This window comes from Cupressus sempervirens, chromosome 1 (genome assembly GCF_028749045.1).
Source record: "Cupressus sempervirens isolate cs-2001-9-10 chromosome 1, ASM2874904v1, whole genome shotgun sequence".
In the NCBI taxonomy this organism is placed as follows: domain Eukaryota; kingdom Viridiplantae; phylum Streptophyta; class Pinopsida; order Cupressales; family Cupressaceae; genus Cupressus; species Cupressus sempervirens.
Genome location: NC_143118.1, coordinates 317,335,722 through 317,353,650, shown reverse-complemented (window position 1 = coordinate 317,353,650; position 17,929 = coordinate 317,335,722). Strand labels below are relative to the sequence as shown.

The window sequence follows — 17,929 nt, the reverse complement described above, 5'->3', positions numbered from 1 at the left end:
AACAAACTTTCATAGCAAGGGTACATAAGGTTACCAACCTAGTTTCCAAGCAAATTTGAGCTCCCTCTCTTTTTACCAGCAATCCTCCTCCTAAGCTATCTTCTTCTCCTTGTTTTTTTCCCCTTTTCCAAAATTTTTACCCCACTTAGATTCTTTTTCCAGATCTATCCAAAAATTCTCCCCCCAAGAACTCTCCAACCAACTCTCTCTAAAGAATGTTTTCTTTTGATGCTTAAGTTTCCAAATTCGGCCAACTTGGGAATACACAATTTTTGGGTGCTCTTTTCAATTCCTATGGAAGCTTATAATACTTAAAAATGCCCCTACCCCCTAGGTATATCATATGGGCTTTAAAATAAGACCTCAAACTAGCCCTAGGGATGGTGTAAACCTCCTAGAAATTCACAAAAGGTGTGCATTCGACCTAGCATGGAAAGAATCCCTCTTGGACCCATAAATACACCTAGGGAAAAGAAATCCTACCAAAACACTCCTTGGTTCACTCAACCACCTACCATCGCACTAAGCATGCTACAAAGGAGAACATGTGTCAAGTGACACCACAATACACACAACACACTTGGCAAGCCATCAAGAAAAACAAATTTACTTTTATAGAATCACAATAATACACACAAATTGGTTTTACAAATAAAATACAAGGGTAAAAAGGTTATACCCTCCTTAGGGTTAACCTTGGTTTTTCCAAACACCTAGCAAGGTTCTCCATAAATCCATGGGCTTCTTTCCTGCACACTTATTGCAAATATCAGTAGTCCAAGAATAAGGTGATAAAATGATAATGTAAATATAAATCACATAGATTCTATCATCAATGAATAACATAACTAATATGAAATATGTATTTCCATTCATATCACATTACACACTTCACATTTGTAGCAATTCTCTAATCTAGATAGTAAAACATTATGATCATTTATTCTTACAGAAAATTATGGAATTAATCTACCTTAAGCAATGCATCAAATATAATAATATAAGTATACAATTCTAGTTTATTCAAATGATACATGAATTCTCAATGTTACTCTAAATATGCTAAGACATGATAATCTAGCACCATATGGAGACCACAATTCAAAAATCAAACATTCACTTGAGTATAACATAAGCTTTAATCATGACATATGGATCATCAAGAAGGTAAGTAAGCATATCTGAATAACATCATAAAAACTACTTGGAATATTAGTGTCCTAGTAACATCATAAGGAATCATCATATAGCCTAATGATATAGGTATCAATGTCCCAATAACATAACATGAAATCAAATAGTCTAAGGATCAAAATATCAATGTCCATAGGGGGTAATAATGTGTCATCTAGAGTCTAACTATCAAAGTCCAAAAGAAACAAAATGTCAATAGTGCTATGATGGTCGGGGCGGGACATGACATCCTCCCCCTCTAGGCATGAACTTCCTCCTAGAGTTCATCAAGTAGATAGGGGTAGTCACATCTCATCTGCATCGTGTCCTCCCATGTGGCTGTGACCTCATCATAGCAATCCCATTGGACCTTAACCTGGTCCACTTCTCTGCCTCGAAGTTGAAGGGTCCTGCGGGCCAATATGCGAATGGGCTCTAGGGACAACTGGCCATCTGGTGCTACCTGCATAAAACCCCAATCTATAACATGAGATGCATCATAAATATACTTCCTCAAGGAAGAGACATGAAAAACATCGTGGATGCGTGATAGGCTAGGTGGCAAGGCTAAGCGATAAGCAACTGGTCCTAAGCTCTCCAAAATCTCAAATGGCCCAACAAATCGAGGAGCAAGCTTAGAGCCCTTCCCAATATGGATTGGACTCTTGTGTGGACGCACTCTCAGAAATACTCTATCTCCCACCATAAAGGCTCGATCTGTCCTATGGGCATTAGCATACTTCTTCTATCGGTCTTGAGCTTCCCTGAGATGTTTCCTAATCAACAAGACTTGCTGCTCCATCTCCTTGACAATCTGTGGTCCAACTGTTACCCTGTCCTCAATCCAATCCCAACTTAATGGTGTCCTGCAAGGTCTGCCATATAGGGCCTGATAAGGTGGCATGCCCAAAGAAGAATGGTGCCCATTATTATAGGAAAACTCTACTAGATGCAAATACTCCTCCCATTTAACTTGATTATCCATCACATACATGCGCAACATGTCCTCTAATACTTGGTTAACTCTCTCAGTCTGCCCATCTGTCTGAGGGTGGTATGTTGTGCTCAAGTTAAGCTTAGTCCCTAGGGCTCCCTGTAACTCTCTCCAAAAGGAGGATGTAAATATAGAGTCTCTATCAGAAATAATCTTGCGAGGAATTCCATGGAGTCTCACAATGTCTCGCATGAATACTTGTGCTACTGTAGGAGCAGTGAAAGTGGTACGTATAGGTGAGAAGTGGGCCATCTTGGTCAATGTGTCAACTGTCACCATGATGGCATCATGGTGATGAGAAGACATAGGAAGACCCACAACAAAATCTATAGAAATAACATCCCACTTCCACTCTAGAATCTCATGAGGATAAAGTAACCCACCAGGATGTCCATGTTCTGCCTTAACTCTCTGGCACTCTAGGCATCTAGCAACTATCCCTGCAATATGCATCCTCACGCCGGGCCAATGAAAGAGTCGTCTCAAGTCTGCATGCAACTTCCTAACCCCTGGATGTGCCGCATAAGGTGCCCTATGAGCCTCAAGAACAATAAAATCATGCAATCCTCCAGTAGAAGGTACATAAATGCACCCTCGGTGACGTAGAAGTCCATCAGACTCTAACACATAGTTGGAGAACCTCCCCTGAAGAGGCCTCTGAGATATAATCATCTGACACACATCCCTATAAAAATCATCCTCTGGTAAGTGTTGCATTATTCTCCCCCTCAAATCTGTGCTGGTGACCATGGATGACAACTTATGGCGTCTCCGACTTAAGGCATCTGCAACCACATTCTCCTTCCCCTTGATGTAGTGTACATCAAAGTCATACTCACATAAAAACTCCATCCATCTCCTTTGCCGAGCATTAAGGTTCGGTTTAGAGAAAATATACTGAAGGTTGTGATGATCTGAGTGGAGTTCAAAATGGTGTCCCAAAAGGAAATGGCACCATCTAACCAAGGCATGTACTACTGCTGCGAGCTCAAGATCATGGGTAGGATAATTGAGTTCATGAGTCTTAAGTTTCCTAGACTCATAGGCTATAACTCGCCCATTCTGCATGAGTACTGCCCCTAACCCATCCAATGACGCATCAGTACACACTAAAAACTCTGTAGAGGGATTAGGTACTACAAGAATAGGAGCACTAGTGAGGGCCTTCTTCAACTCTTGAAAAGATCTCTCACATTTTTCTATCCACTCAAATTTCTTCCCTTTTCTCTGGAGAGAAGTAATAGGATGTGCTATCCTTGAGAAACCCTCCACAAAACGCCTGTAGTAACCAGCCAACCCCATAAAGCTCCTGACTTCTGTAACTGTCGTCGATGCTGGCCAGTCTATAATGGCTCTAATCTTTGATGGGTCAACTAAGATCCCATCACCTGATATCACATGACCTAGGTAGTTGATCTCTGTGCAGAAGAAAGAACACTTTGGCAAATTGGCGTATAATTGATTATCTCTCAAGCATTGAAGGACTTGTCTCAAATTTTCTTCATGCTCCTGTTCATTCCATGAATAGACCAATATATCATCCAGGAATATCACCACAAATCTATCCAAGAATGTATGAAATACTCCATTCATAAGGCTCATGAATACAGATGGGGCATTAGTGAGACCAAAAGGAACCACTGTAAACTCATAATGCCCATATCTCGTGCGAAAGGCAGTCTTATGGATGTCACTCTCCACAATCCTCAACTGGTGATATCTTGACTTCAGATCAATCTTTGAAAACACTCGAGCACCTTGAAGCTGGTCAAATAAGTCATCAATTCTAGGAAGTGGATAACGGTTCTTAATGGTTAGCTTATTAAGTTGGCGGTAGTCTATGCACAACCTCAAGGATCCATCCTTCTTCTTGACAAAGACAACTGGTGCTCCCCATGGTGAGACACTAGGACAAATGTGCCCCTTCTCCAAGAGTTCTTCTAGCTGAATCTTGAGCTCATTGAGCTCATTACTAGTCATCCTATATGGAGCTCTAGATACTGGTTGGGCCCCTGGAACCAAATCAATATGGAAATCCACTGTCTTGGGTGGAGGCATACCTGATAATTTAGAAGGAAATACATCTCTAAACTCTTGTAACACTGGGTAATCCTCGAGACATGGCCCATTCTCCTCTCCCTCAAGATCATTAATGGTAATAGCATATAACTGACACTCTTTTTTCATACATCGCTTAAGCTGCATAGCGGAGATCATGCGGAGGGACACAGGTCTCTGAACGCCTGAAATCACTATAGGTGTACCATGATCATCATTACACTCAACCTCCTTCTTCCTACAATCCACCTTGGCATGGTGAGCACATAGCCAATCCATACCAAGGACTACATCATATGATCCTAAGGGGGTGATACATAGATCTACACAAGTAGTGATATCCCCAATTTGAATAGGACAATTCCTGACCATGGATCTAACCAATACCTTAGCACTTGAGGCTAACTCTACATCCCAGCTAACATCTTGCTTATTTGCCACCAGCCTACAATGCTCCACAACTAAGGGTGATACAAAAGAATCAGTAGCTCCTGGATCAAACAATATAGATATACTACTACCACCAATAATACCTATAGCCTCTATCACGGTAGCCTGATGCTCAGCCTGTCTGTCATCTATTGCTGCAAATACCCTATGAGAATGTCCCATGTCACCCACTGTTGGTTCAAATGCAGCTACCCTCTGTCTATGTGGACAATCCCTAGCAATGTGACCCATGCCACCACAAGAATAACAAGGTTCGCAGGTCTGAGTCTGTAATCCTGTAGATCGGGGCTGCTGGTGTCCCACTGTCTGAGTAGATCTACTAAAACCACCTCTAGTGGGCTGCTGAGTCCGTGCTGGAGGTGTATGAGAAGCTTGTGATCTATGATCCTGATGAGAACCCTGTGCCTGCCTCTACTTGGGTTTAGTGCCCTGGTATCCCTGTGGAGGCTTCTGCCTCTGATCTTGCTATGATTGGGGGCCTCTAAAAGATCCTGAAGAGTGTCGTTGATTTCCCTTCCATTGTGACCTAGGTGGAAAGGGGGTAGTACCCCGACGCTGAGATCTATCACGAGTATCCTGATCCTTATTGCGTATATCCTCTGCAATAAAAGCCCTCTCCACTGTATCTCTGAAGCCTACTGGTGCTGCCATGCGAACCTATCCTGCAATCGAGGGATTAAGACCTCTAATGAAACAGTTAATTCAGAGCTTCTCATCTCTCATATAGTCAACATAAGGGAGGAGCTCTAAAAACTTATTCTCATACTGTGTTACTGTCAATCCCCTCTGTTGTAAGTCATGGAACTCATCAATCTTTCGCTGCCTGTAATGCTCTGATAAATATCTCTCTTTGAACCTTTGTAGGAAGGTATCCCAAGTGAGAGTGTCCATATCAATATCCCCCATAGCCTTCTCCTCATCCCACCATTTGGAGGCTGGTCCTCGCAAAAGGTGTATAGAAAAATGGGCCCTTACATTACTCCCAAAAGGACGCACCACATAACATCTCTCCAAACATAACAAGAAGGATTCTGCCTCTGAACCATCTGTGGACCCATGAAAAGGGGGTGGCTGAAGACGAAGCAATTCTTTAATCTCGTCTCCTATATCCCGAGGTGCTCTCGATACAGGTCAAAGTTCTACCCCTGCTGGAGACTCAGGTCTGTGGACAGACTCCCCCTCGAGCTCAGCATGACTCCCAATACGACTAGGTGGAGGACTCCTTGTCCTCTCTCTGATAACAGTCCTATGCTCCTCTGACATTTGCTGACTAGGGTGAGCTACTGCTGCAGGCAACCTCTGTTGTACTACACCAATAAGATTTTGGATAGCATCTAAAATGTCCTAGCTGGGGTTCCGGGGCTGTTCCCCCTGTCCAATCTCTATCTCTGGCCCAACCTTAGCTTCTTGTGCCATACTAGCACCATGCTCTACACTGGCATCCTGCTCTACCTGTGCATCTCGTGCACGTCTACCACCTCGTCCACACCTATGGGCGTTACGAGTGACCACTGGCATCCTACAAAAAAAAAAAAGAGTTTAAGAGTCAGGGTCAAGAAGCTTTAAAGTTCATTATTGGAGTCTCAAACAACTAAGACAAGGTAATTCCTCTTTTTTTTCTTCTTTTTTTTGTGAGGAATCATGGCCAAAGTCAACTTAGGGTGGGTGTCCTGCCACCATAGTTGCTTAGCCAACGTCCCACATTGGTTAGATATATTAAAGTGTTATCTTCCATTGCATATGCATATATGTATATTTATTTATTTATTCATTATTTTTTAATATTATTATTTTTAAAAATATTTTGTTATTATTTTTTTTTTTTTTTAAATATTTTATTATTAATTTTTTTTTTTAAATATTTTTTTTAATTTATTTATTATTATTATTATATTAAATTATCATTAATAGGTAACTTCATGGACATGAAATTATAATAGCACTTATTCATGATTACTAACACATTACCACTTAGTTGCTTCATTATCAAAAACTTATTTAAATAATTATCTCTTAAGTAGTTTCAATAAAAAATAAAACTCATGTGGGCAAATAAAATAAGTGCATTTTAAATTTGTGTAAAAGAGGAAGATGGCATGGTGGGAGTGGGATTTGAACACATGACCTCTTGAATTTCACCTTTTCCACCCACCCCACTAACCAACTTTCCCTCTTTTACTTCATGTTTTCAAAAGAAAACATTTTAATAAGGGGGATCCCATTTGAATTTGGGTCAAAGAGTCAACTTATGATCAATTTGAAATTCATTTCTTTATCTTTCTCTTCCAACCCTAACCCTAATTCAAAATTAGGGCTATGACAAAGTATAAAAGTAATTTTTCCCTCTTTCTTATGTTATTTTTCATGTTCCTTCCATAGGGTTTCAAACCCTTATGCATTTCTTTGTTTTTCCCTCTTGTTATTGTGTGTATGTTTCTGTTTTTGTTTTGTTTTTTTTTGTTTTTTTTTTGTTTTTTTTTTGTACAGGTACTTGAATGCTATTGAAGATGGAAGCAAGCTTCCATGGAGGATAAATGATGTGTATATGTTTATCTTTGATATACACACACATATCCTTGTGTGGATATATGTTTGAGATGGATAGAGCTCAATATTTGTAGAGGGATCCATGTTCAGCCATGCATGAGTTCTCTGATATATCCTATGGCATTATTATGGCCATAATTTGTTGCAGGTTTTTTTTTTTTTTTGTTTCATGGATATAAAGATGAGCATTTTATTATTAATTTCTTGTGCTAGAGTTTACTAAGAACCAAGAGGAGAAAGATGCACTTGTGAAGAAAGGTACCCATTATCTCTCAAGTTCCATCAAGCCTCTGTGGAGATTTTTGCTCTGTGCCATCATCAAATACATTACTCTAGATACCAGGTTTGATTGCATATGCACTTACCACTTCATGCTCCTCAACCATTTAAAGTATGAGGAAAAAATCTCTATCCCCTTTTACCTTTACTCATCCATGAATGATAATATTAATGAGTATAAAGAAAAGAAAACTAGAAATCTAGTGCTTCATGTGGGGTTTTTTTGTTAATCTATGAATACTTCAAAGCTAGGACTATTAGTAAACAAATCAAAGATAGGAAAGAGGGCAAGAAGATAAAAGGGGATTCTAATGAGTTCGAGGAGACTTATTCACCTTTGGATAAAGAGGAAAGCCTTGAAATGCACATGGATTTAGAGGACTTTGGGTACCCGTAGAATGGCTCAGGGAAAAAAGCCCTCAAAATTGACAACAAGGAGAAAATTGGGCACCTCGAGCCCACACAAGATATTGACACTTCTTTGAATAGGGATTATAATGAATGGGTTGAAGGGATGGACGCAGGTGAAGAAAGTGTTGGGGAAGAGGAGAGAATCAGGGAAGGGGAAGGTAAGGAAAGAAGAGTAAGAGGATCATCACTATCAAAGTGTCAACAAGCAAAGAGAAGGAGGTCATGGTGTTAGGGAATTGAAAAAGGAAAACCTCGGATGACAACAAGGATAAACTAGGGGAGGAGAGTGAGAAGGTGGAAGGGGACCCCATTAATAAAGAGGGACTTGAACAAGGCTACAAGGACTTTGGCACTAGTACCTATAGATGCTTGATCATGGGGAAGGATAGGAATGTGGTGCGGAGGAACATTGACTCTTTTTCAGCCAATATGGGCATTAAACTGGAGCTAATCAAAACTCACATCAAGGAAAATGAAGAAGGAAGAATCCAACTATAGGAGTTGATTGATCCTGCTCTAGTCATCTCAGTGACATCACTAAGAAGAATCTGGACATGGATGTCCTTAACAATATGAAGAACAATGTGGTGGATAGCTTCTGAACCACTAAGTGGCTTTTCCATGAAATTCTTGACCTCAAACACCAAATGAGCACTCTAGAAAGGTAGACCTATAGCTTAAAGAACATGGTCAATGAGGATGAACAAAGCATGGATAGAAGGGTGGAGAAAGTTAACAATAGAACTCAAGCGATGGATAGGACAATGCAAGGTATAGTTGAGCAAAGCTCTAGCATCCTCAAGGACAATGAGAACATCAAGATGTTCATCCACTATAGGGACAATCAGAGCATTAACAGGGAGTAGGACCCTAAAACCCACAACTTAAAGGATAGGACTTTGGAGGAAGGTGCAAGGAAGCAAACTAGATCCAACACTAGGAAAAAGGATATCCTAGCCACAGATCAGGAGCTTTCTGAGATGAAGGACATAGTAGGCAAGCTATTAGAGATGAAGATCAATGCAACTGAAATGTTGAGAGACATCGTCTAAGTGCCCTAGCCTTTTTTGTGTAGCCCTATTTTTTTGGCATCTCTCCCTGGCTTTAGTTCTATTTATTTCTTTGTTTAGAGAGGTATTTTTTCTTTTTTCCTTTGGGCTTGGTTTTTAGCCTTTTGTGCTCTATTGTAGACTAACTTTTTATGTTTAGATTTTAGGGCCCTTTTAAAGCCTATTTTCCTTAATCAAAAACATTAGGTGGTGTGTAATTATCAAAATTTTCCAACTCAAAAGTTGTGAATCTACCAACTAGACTATCCAATGTCAAATCAGTACCAAGTGTACATCTAAGTTATTATATTGTAGAAACTCTAATAGCATATATAGGAAGTAAAGTTCTCAATACCTTGTTGATCACTATTTCCTTAGATATGATACCATCAACACTCTTGATTGTATTCACCACTTCTTTGACTCTTCCAATATATTGTGCCACATTTTCACCTTCTTTCATCTTCATGTCATCAAAATTTCCTCTTAAACTTCATGCCTTAGCCCTCAACACATTTGTCTTCTCCATAGATCAATGCTAGCTTATGCCATAATTGCTTTGCATTTTCACATTCTTTCACTTCTTCAAATTTAGAATATCTTAGGGAGGATGCAAGTTCAATCATCATTTGGTTATGCTCATGCTTCTCTTTTATTTTCTCAACTATCATAGGTCTAAGAACTTTAACATACTCATTCTCGAAATAGTAAAGTATATAATCTCCAATACCAGAAAAATGCAACTTCATTAGCCTTTTCCATGTTGAGAAATTCTTCTTTCTCAACTTGGGTACCTCTCTCTTATACATCTTGATCTTTAGCTTTAATTCCTTCAAACTTTTTCATAAACACCAATTCTCTAATACTAATTGTTAGAATATTTAGAATAGCTGGGGGGGGGGGTGAATCAGTTATCCTCAGGTCCATATGTATAAAATCAACTTTTAACAATCCTAGCAAGCTCAACCAAATTCATGAACAACATAGAAAATAAAATTGTTCATCACCATTCAACTTAATCATTCCATCTTGCTCTTTGTTCAGTAAGTTTTGACTAGTAGAATAATATCATAGTTAACAAGATAGTTCAAACTTAAAATAGTAAGTAGCATAAGCACATAACAAACATCTACACAAATATATGATGCCAGTATTTAACATGGAAACCAAATTTGGAAAAAACTACCAAGTAACATGTTGCCACTTTTCACTCTTCTAAAGTGAGCTCTGTTAGGAGCCAAGCATGTTAAAGGTTAACAAACACATTATTAGGTGTGGCCCTATTAAAGGATTTAAATCATTATGTTAGGGTTAGCCTTGTTATAATGTCACCTTGTTGATGGATTTACAAATGACTATTAGTTCAACCTTAATGAAAAGGATTTTACTACTACCACAATGATTAGAAAGTAACAACTTGGTTTGATCTAATAACATTTAACTCACTTTGCAAATTCAAATCTTCATTGAGCTAAATACTAGTTCATTGAGTGGACTCCATATCTCTCAATAACCTAGATCTTCTTAGCAATTACTCAAGAAATCCCCCACATCAAAAACTTTGCACTTCTCCTTTGCAAGTCTATTCTCATATGCCTCCTTAAATAGGTAGCTTTGATCTTCTATTATAAAAAAAATTCAATGAATCTAGCCATCTTATTTTCTTCTTCTTCATTATTGAAATTTCTAGAAAGTTCTCTTCAAATCTTTTACGTGCATTAAATAATCCTTATCATCAACATATTTTTATTATTTCAAGAACTCAACTATGCTAGCTACAAATCTCAATTCTTTTCCAAACTATTAGTTTGTTGTCACTTGGTCATAAATACACTTGGTTGCTTGGTCATCACTGGATCACTCAGTTGTCACTAAATTGTCTTTCTCAATTTACAATGTGCAACTCAATCATTACTGTCACCCAGCCAATATTGATGCTTGGCTAACATTGTTCCTACTTAGTAATACTTAAGTTCCTTAATCTTCTGCTTTAAATACTTGGTTGCTTCACAACTCTTTTTCTTCTCAACTAATCTTTCTTCATTTCTTATTGCAATTAATAAACAACACATTATCTTGTCAAGTACTACCTTATCAAGTTCCCATTGTAATTCTATCACACTTTTACATTTCAACTCAACCTTTCACAAGGTCATCTTGTGCTCTCTTCTTTTCAAATCCTCTTCATCAATCAAATGATATGACTCTCTACACTATTAGTAAATTTTTTACCATTAAGGTTTGAAAAATTATTCCACAATTGTAGTTCCAATAGTTAGCACCCATAATTGGATGGTTAATTAGGACCTATTAGACCTATTTTATTGATTTCAAGATCCAAATGTGTTTTATGCTTGATTCTAGAAAGTTGAACTATCATTTATTTCTCCTTTTCACTCTCTCTAAGCTTTAGTTCAAATTTGATCCCACTCCCTAGGGTACATGTCACCAATAGCAACATGTCCCTAGGTTTTGGGACATAAATTTAACTTGAGGCCAAACGCAATGGTTTCTCTCTTAGTATTTCATTTCATATTTAAATTTATATTCTTTATAGGGGTAGCCTAAGGCAAAACTCCTTTATACAACCTTTTCCCATTTTTTCTACATTCAAAAATATGGTGGAAATATGTTACAAAGTTGTTAAATTAAATTTGAGAAAATCTGGTATAGTTGGAAGGTATTTGAAAATTTCAAACCAAAACATCATGAACACACCTCCACTATTGTCATGTTCAGAACATTTTGATCTTAGATTTATCTCATAAGTTATATTTCAATTCTAGTTTCTGGTTTGCGAACTCCACTCTCTAATAATATGTATTAGTTTGTTTTGATCATTTTTAATGACTTTTCTAATAGATCATTTATATTACTTGATCACTCTCATTTCATTCAATTGTATTCCTACTCTATATTATTAGTTAGATCCTATTTGCATGATATACTATACATGAACTTTGTATTAAATCTTTAAATTTGATAGTTGGATTTTCTTTTCTTTAAAATAAAATTGTTAGCTTCCTTAGGTGAATTACATATATCTTTCAAAACATGTAAAATTTAATTTTTCTTCCTTGTTCACATTTTTTTCTACTTTAAGTCTCATTTATAACATTATAATTAGGAGAAGTCTTAGACTTATGTTTTCTTTTGGTCTCAAGCCTTCTATTTTCTGTAGGAATATTAGTGAGACAAATATGCATCCTAATGACATAAATCCTACTATAGAGAATAAATCTTATCCTTCTTCAAATTAGGGAGATGAAGTCTTAAGAGTCCCTCCTATGAAAGTTCAAACACTTTCTAATGGCTTTTTAAAAAATGAGAAATTGTTAGGAAAAGAAAACTCTAATGTTGAGATTATTTTTTAATTCATAAAGATGAGCATGGTGTTAGCATCTTGTATAATATCTCTCATCTCATTGATAAAAATGTCAAGCCTATGAAAGATTCTACTCAATATCTAGGTTCAACCTGGCCTACTTCTAGAATTGAGACCTCTGTCTCTATTTCTATATTTTTCTACTCCCATATGTAGGAAATGTCATTGAATAGTAGGGAAAATCCTCTCTATTCATAGGCAATAGATATAATCCTTCTTGTTCAAGGGATTTCTCTATCTACCTATGCTCCCCTTATCATGACAACTTACATTCAAAATCTTAATCCTACTATTAGCATGCTTAATCCTATTTCTACTATTCCTTCAAGTGTTCCATGTGTTTCTTTTCCTTCAACAATGTCCACTTATAATAGTGTTCCCTTTTCATATTCTACCATTCCTTCCATTTCCCATAATGCTCGAAGAATTTCAAACATATCTCCTCCTATAATTATTTCTACTAATTCTACTATTAGTATCTTGGTTTAAACTATATAATCATTTCAACAACAAAATTATTCAATGAATCAATCCATGTTCAACATTCCTATTTATGACATTTCTATCCCTTTCTCCTTGGACATTGTCTATGTCTTTAATCTATAATACATGGAGATTCCTCATCTTTAGACTTATTATGGTAAAGGTGATTCTTTGACCCATATAGAAACTGTTTAAACATCATGTAGTGAATTTTCTCATGATAATAGGTTCATGACTAAACTATTTACTAGAACACTCTAAGATAAATCATTGCAATGGTGTTCTTATTTTTCTCCTTATTTTATCAATTCTTTTCAAAAACTTGCTAAAGATTTTAATAAACATTTTCAAAATAAAATTGGTCCTAAGATTTCTTTAACTACTTGAATTTTTTGTAAAACAAAAATTAAAGAGAAAGTGATTAACCTCATTGGTAGATTTAAGCATCTACGTAATCATATCTCTTATTGTACATGTCTAATATTGGTCTAGAAAATATTTTCATTTCTATTTTACATAAAAATCATTAGAGATAAGTTTTTCTTTCTGAATTTTCCTCTTTTACTCAACTATGTGTAGTGCTTCATAATTATCATTTTCAAGTGAGTTTTAAGGAACTACCCCAATTTATTAGGTTGATAATATTGATGTCGTATCCCAAATTTAAAAAAAAAATAGAAACTAAAAAACCTCATTACGATCAATAATTCATCGAACAATATTGATGAGAAAATGGAAAAAACATCCAAAGGTGTGGCTCTCCATGTACTTTTAGACCTTCTTCTCATCTTTATTAATTTTGGCATAATGTGATGTTGAAGTTAATTAATACTAAAGTTTTACCTCTTTTTCTTGTTAAACAAGTTGACACATTTAAACATTTTTCCAAATTATCTAATCACATAGCTTTTTGTCAATACTCTCATCAACTCAATCATGATCACTAAAACATATTTCCATTTAAAATATATTACTCAAGAACTCATTAATTTTAAAAATATAATTTCTAAGAGGTGTTAATGATTTTTAAGAATCCTAATTACATGATGACAATGGTGTAAATTCATGTAAATCTCTCTCTTCAAAACTCAATAAAATACTTTTTTTTCTCATTATTATTGATTTTTGGTGATGAAGTAAAAACTATTAGAGGAGTGATATTCAAATGGCACTCCTGACTATGGCGATGACTAGGGTTTCTCCCTGCAATATGCCTGGTGGTGACCGCAAATGGAAGGCTCTCTCTCCTTTGGTTTTAAACAAAAATGTTCAGGTTAATGGTGGTGCTAAGAGCACACAAGGAAACGAGAAATGGATGAACACAAGGACTGAGTCAGGAAACATTTCTTCTATGGGTAGGGATGCTGCACAAGCAAAGATAGGGGTTGGTTTTATTTTTGCGAAGGGCAGGGATTCAAATGCCTCCATAAAATAGATGCTCCTCCAAAATGATGGACATAGGTCCTTAAACAATGGAGGGCCTGGGATTTTTGTTGCAGATTTTAGAACGAATTATGGAAACTAGGTTGCACAATTCAAAGATTGCCCAGAGAAAAATGGGAAACAGCAACAGAACTATTGATGGGGGCAAATGTGTAGGGGTTTTTAATGGTGGAAGCAGTAAAAACAAAAAAAAATTCAATCGCAATGGCAGTAAAGGCGACAATGTGACTAATTTTAATGCTGATAGGGGTGTTTTTCATGATGATGGTGTGGAATAGGCTATAGGAAACAATGAGGAAGAAGGGTTTTTTGGAGTAGAAAATCACAATCACCATGGAAGGCCCCCCTATGCAACAAAAAGAAGGGGGTTTGTCTATAGTTTTAGACACAGATGCAAATGAGGAAGTTGAGCAAAATGTTTCAATCTTTTCTGCGTTTGGATTAATCAGAAGGTTTAGTGGTTTGTGGCCAAGCTTGAGTGAGTTGCACAAATAGATTTCAGAGAACTGGGGACCCCTTTTAACAAGAATAATTCAGATTTACCCTGCAGCAAAGGGGTTTTTTATTGTAGTGTTTGAGAACACCCAAGATAGAAAGATGGTCCTATGTGAGCATTTTTTGTGTTGGGAGGACCAAACTACCCTTATGCTGAAACCATGGCACCCAAATTTTTGGCCAGATACAGAAGGTTTTGATAAAGTCCCAATATGGGTAAGACTTCCCTATTTTCCTTTGAACTTATGGTTTAATTCATGTTTGGAAGTTATTGGGAATACATTAGGTGAATTTTTAATGGTTGATGAAAGCTCCTCAAACCTTTTACATTCCAACTATGCCTAGATTTTAGTTGAAATAAATATTTCAAGTGGATTACCGGAAGACATTGAGGTCAAAACTTCAAAGGGTTGTTGGTCTCAACCCTTAGATTATGAAGGCATTTCATTTAGATGCAGGAGATGTCACTGAGTGGGACATATGGCTTCAAAGTGCTCAAAAGTGAGAATTCGGCGAGAAGCATCTTGGTGGAAAGATAGTGAGGAACAACACTATACGGTTGTGAAAAATGTGGAAGGGGGTGAGATTCAAAAGAGTATTTCCCAAGTTTTTATAGAATCTCCGAAAAGGTTACATTTAGCAACCATGTAGGAGCCTTGAAAACTAAATAGAAACCAATCAACAGAGGGAGGAATGGGCAAGCAATAGGCTTATGCAGGCATGGAAACACCTAAAGGACAGGAGAAGAGAAAGAACTATGAAAAGATTGTTGCTCAAGAGACATTACTAAGAAAGGATAATGAAGGAGCTTTTCCTTCTTAGATGCAATTGGCATGGTAGAAGAAAGCTAAAAAGGTGGAGGATGGATGGCAAGTTGTGAAGGGAAAAAAGGAGAGACCGGGGATAAAAGAGTCATTCGAGATGATTCTCCGGACGCAGTCTCAAGGTAAAGGAAAGATATAGTTCTTAGCCCTTGTTTCAATTTTTGGGTCTTTCTTGTTGCGTTGCTTTTTTTTCCAGTTGGATGTATTTTACCTCTTCGTTACTGGTTTGGGCCAAGATTAACCCAGTTTCATCTTTCAATAAACTCTTATTATCAATCAAAAAAAAAAACTCAATAAAATACCAACTTCAAGGTTCTGGGAGGTTATTTTTCAACTAACTAGTTAGCTCAATTGAAGATAAATATTTCTATTTAACAAGTACATTTTTTTTCTGGTGGAGGGTGGAGGGATATCTATTCATGTACCTGTAAGAGAAAAGGAATGATATTTGAGTCATTTCCTTTCAATTCCTCACATGGTGTGTCCCTTATCTCTCCCTCCACTAGGTACATTCTCATAGGCATGAAATCAAAATCAGAGAAATATAACATATCTAAATCATCCCTATTTGTTATTTTTGTCCACCCTTCCTTCTCCTAATCACTCAAATCCTCAATTTGAATTGGTTTCTCTTCAATGGTGGGAAAATTCTAGGTCTAAATTCTCATTTCCTAATCTTTTGCATCCCTAGCCAAGAATGTCCTCCTGTTTAATGGGACCTATTCACTCGGATCCTCTTCCCCTTCTTCTAGATATTCCAATATATTTTTAGGGATAGACAGTGACATATTGCTACTCCTCTTCTTCTTCTTCAATATGGCCAACAACTATTATACCAATACTCTTCTTCTTTAGAACTGATGGGGAGGCTTTAGAGTGAGCTCAAGGCTCTTATGGGTATCCTTCATTCTCTATCACTCTCTCCTTCCTCTTTTTTATTTCAGTCTTCTCCTCCATCTAGAATTAGAATATCTCCTAATCACGTTAATATATTATTTTAGGTCTTACCAAAGACTTCTCTTTCTAGGTGGGGGTAGTGACCTTCGCACCTTTTCCTTTCTTAGGTCATGTTTCTACTTTGAGTAAGGGTACAGTAGTAAATGGGTCTAATGGGAAGGGTCTGTGTACCCAATCTCCGATCATTTTGATCACATGTTGAAGCTCAGTGTTGTATGTCATCAATTTCTTCCCTATCCACCTTGGCATTCATTATTGGGCAATAAAACACTTTATCCTTAGTATAAGTTGGATCTAGAATGTTGGGAATACCCTTATTCTAAACTATGTTGGATATATGTGGCCCTAAGACCTTTTCTGCTAGTGTTAGATCCATTTTGCAATAGTGTTGATTTGGACTTCATAATCATCCACACAATTGATCTAGTGATTTATAATGGATGCATTCAGTATGAAATCCCTCCCTGCAACATGTTTAAACATTCCTATGTTGTCAAAATATGGGTAGGTCACTGGGTACTCCTCCAAGGGATACTTATCCCATTCCACCTCATAAGAAACAATATCTTTCTTTTCTTTTATCTCATAAGCTCCAATGCAAATAGGCCATACCGATGTCTTCCTATGTTTCATGAAGATCCTAGCCATCCCAATCTATTAGAAGGATAGTGTGGTAGTTTCATTGGGTGCAATACTACTATGTTAGCCACCTGGATGTATGTTGAAGTATGCAACTGAATAAACTACCCTCCAACTTGGGTAACCTTGGCCATTTCTTCAACTAATAACATCTTCATATAATCCCCTTTAATGCACTGGATTACTATAAAGATAAAGGGGTCATTAACTATTTTGGATTCTAGGATGTTATCTTGAAGCTCTTTCTACACCAACTAAGGGTACACAATATTTGGCCATGCATTATCATCTTGTATACCTCCCCTCTTAGTAAACCCTGGGTATTCTATGTCAGTAGAAAGAAAATACACTACATATATATGTAGAAGCGAAGGTCAATTTTGACCAAAGTAAACTAGTCATCCAAGGATTCACTGATAATATTGCCCCAATCAATTGTATTGGCCCTAGTTCTAATCTTCTCAATAAAATGAACCATCTAGATTTCCAGGCAGCTAGGTAGAGGAGGTCCCATTACTTTTCTCAACACTATTATGAAATGACCAATGTCTACAATTGTATGGCCCATATTCATATCAACTTTATCATGATTTCTATGCAAGGTCTGAGTAATCAAATACTTCTCTTATACTATAGAATTTTCTTCTTCTTGGTGTTCCTTATTCCCTTATCTTCACTCTCATATAAAATATCATAGAATTCATCCAAGATGGGTAGATGGAATACTCTATCTATGTTGTCC

The 17,929-nt window shown here is 37.0% G+C and overlaps 2 protein-coding genes across 2 annotated transcripts; both read right to left on the bottom strand.

The window, feature by feature from the left end:
* Nucleotides 1–1,450: 1,450 nt before the first annotated feature.
* On the bottom strand, nucleotides 1,451–1,879 carry LOC149577414 (uncharacterized). The gene is made up of 2 exons (XM_089796347.1): nucleotides 1,757–1,879; nucleotides 1,451–1,636 (listed from the first exon to the last, which is right to left on the bottom strand). Exons 1-2 carry the CDS (start codon nucleotides 1,877–1,879, stop codon nucleotides 1,451–1,453), a joined length of 309 nt encoding a protein of 102 aa, XP_089652473.1.
* A 39-nt stretch (nucleotides 1,880–1,918) lies between these two features.
* On the bottom strand, nucleotides 1,919–5,326 carry LOC149577413 (uncharacterized). Its single transcript, XM_089796341.1, has 5 exons — nucleotides 5,224–5,326; nucleotides 4,228–5,028; nucleotides 3,433–3,585; nucleotides 2,551–2,952; nucleotides 1,919–2,436 (listed from the first exon to the last, which is right to left on the bottom strand). Exons 1-5 carry the CDS (start codon nucleotides 5,324–5,326, stop codon nucleotides 1,919–1,921), a joined length of 1,977 nt encoding a protein of 658 aa, XP_089652467.1.
* Nucleotides 5,327–17,929: the final 12,603 nt, after the last annotated feature.

What these genes read in the sequence shown, in the direction of transcription:
- LOC149577413 (XM_089796341.1), bottom strand. Translation starts at nt 5,326, where the DNA reads ATGGCAGCACCAGTAGGCTTCAGAGATACAGTGGAGAGGGCTTTTATT. An exon ending in TGATAGATCTCAGCGTCGGG is followed by an intron (nt 5,029 to 5,223) that starts GTACTACCCCCT and finishes ATACACCTCCAG; the next exon opens with CACGGACTCAGCAGCCCACT. An exon ending in CTACAGGCGTTTTGTGGAGG is followed by an intron (nt 2,953 to 3,432) that starts GTTTCTCAAGGA and finishes ATGTGGTTGCAG; the next exon opens with ATGCCTTAAGTCGGAGACGC.
- LOC149577414 (XM_089796347.1), bottom strand. Translation starts at nt 1,879, where the DNA reads ATGGTGGGAGATAGAGTATTTCTGAGAGTGCGTCCACACAAGAGTCCA. An exon ending in TTTTGGAGAGCTTAGGACCA is followed by an intron (nt 1,637 to 1,756) that starts GTTGCTTATCGC and finishes GGTTTTATGCAG; the next exon opens with GTAGCACCAGATGGCCAGTT.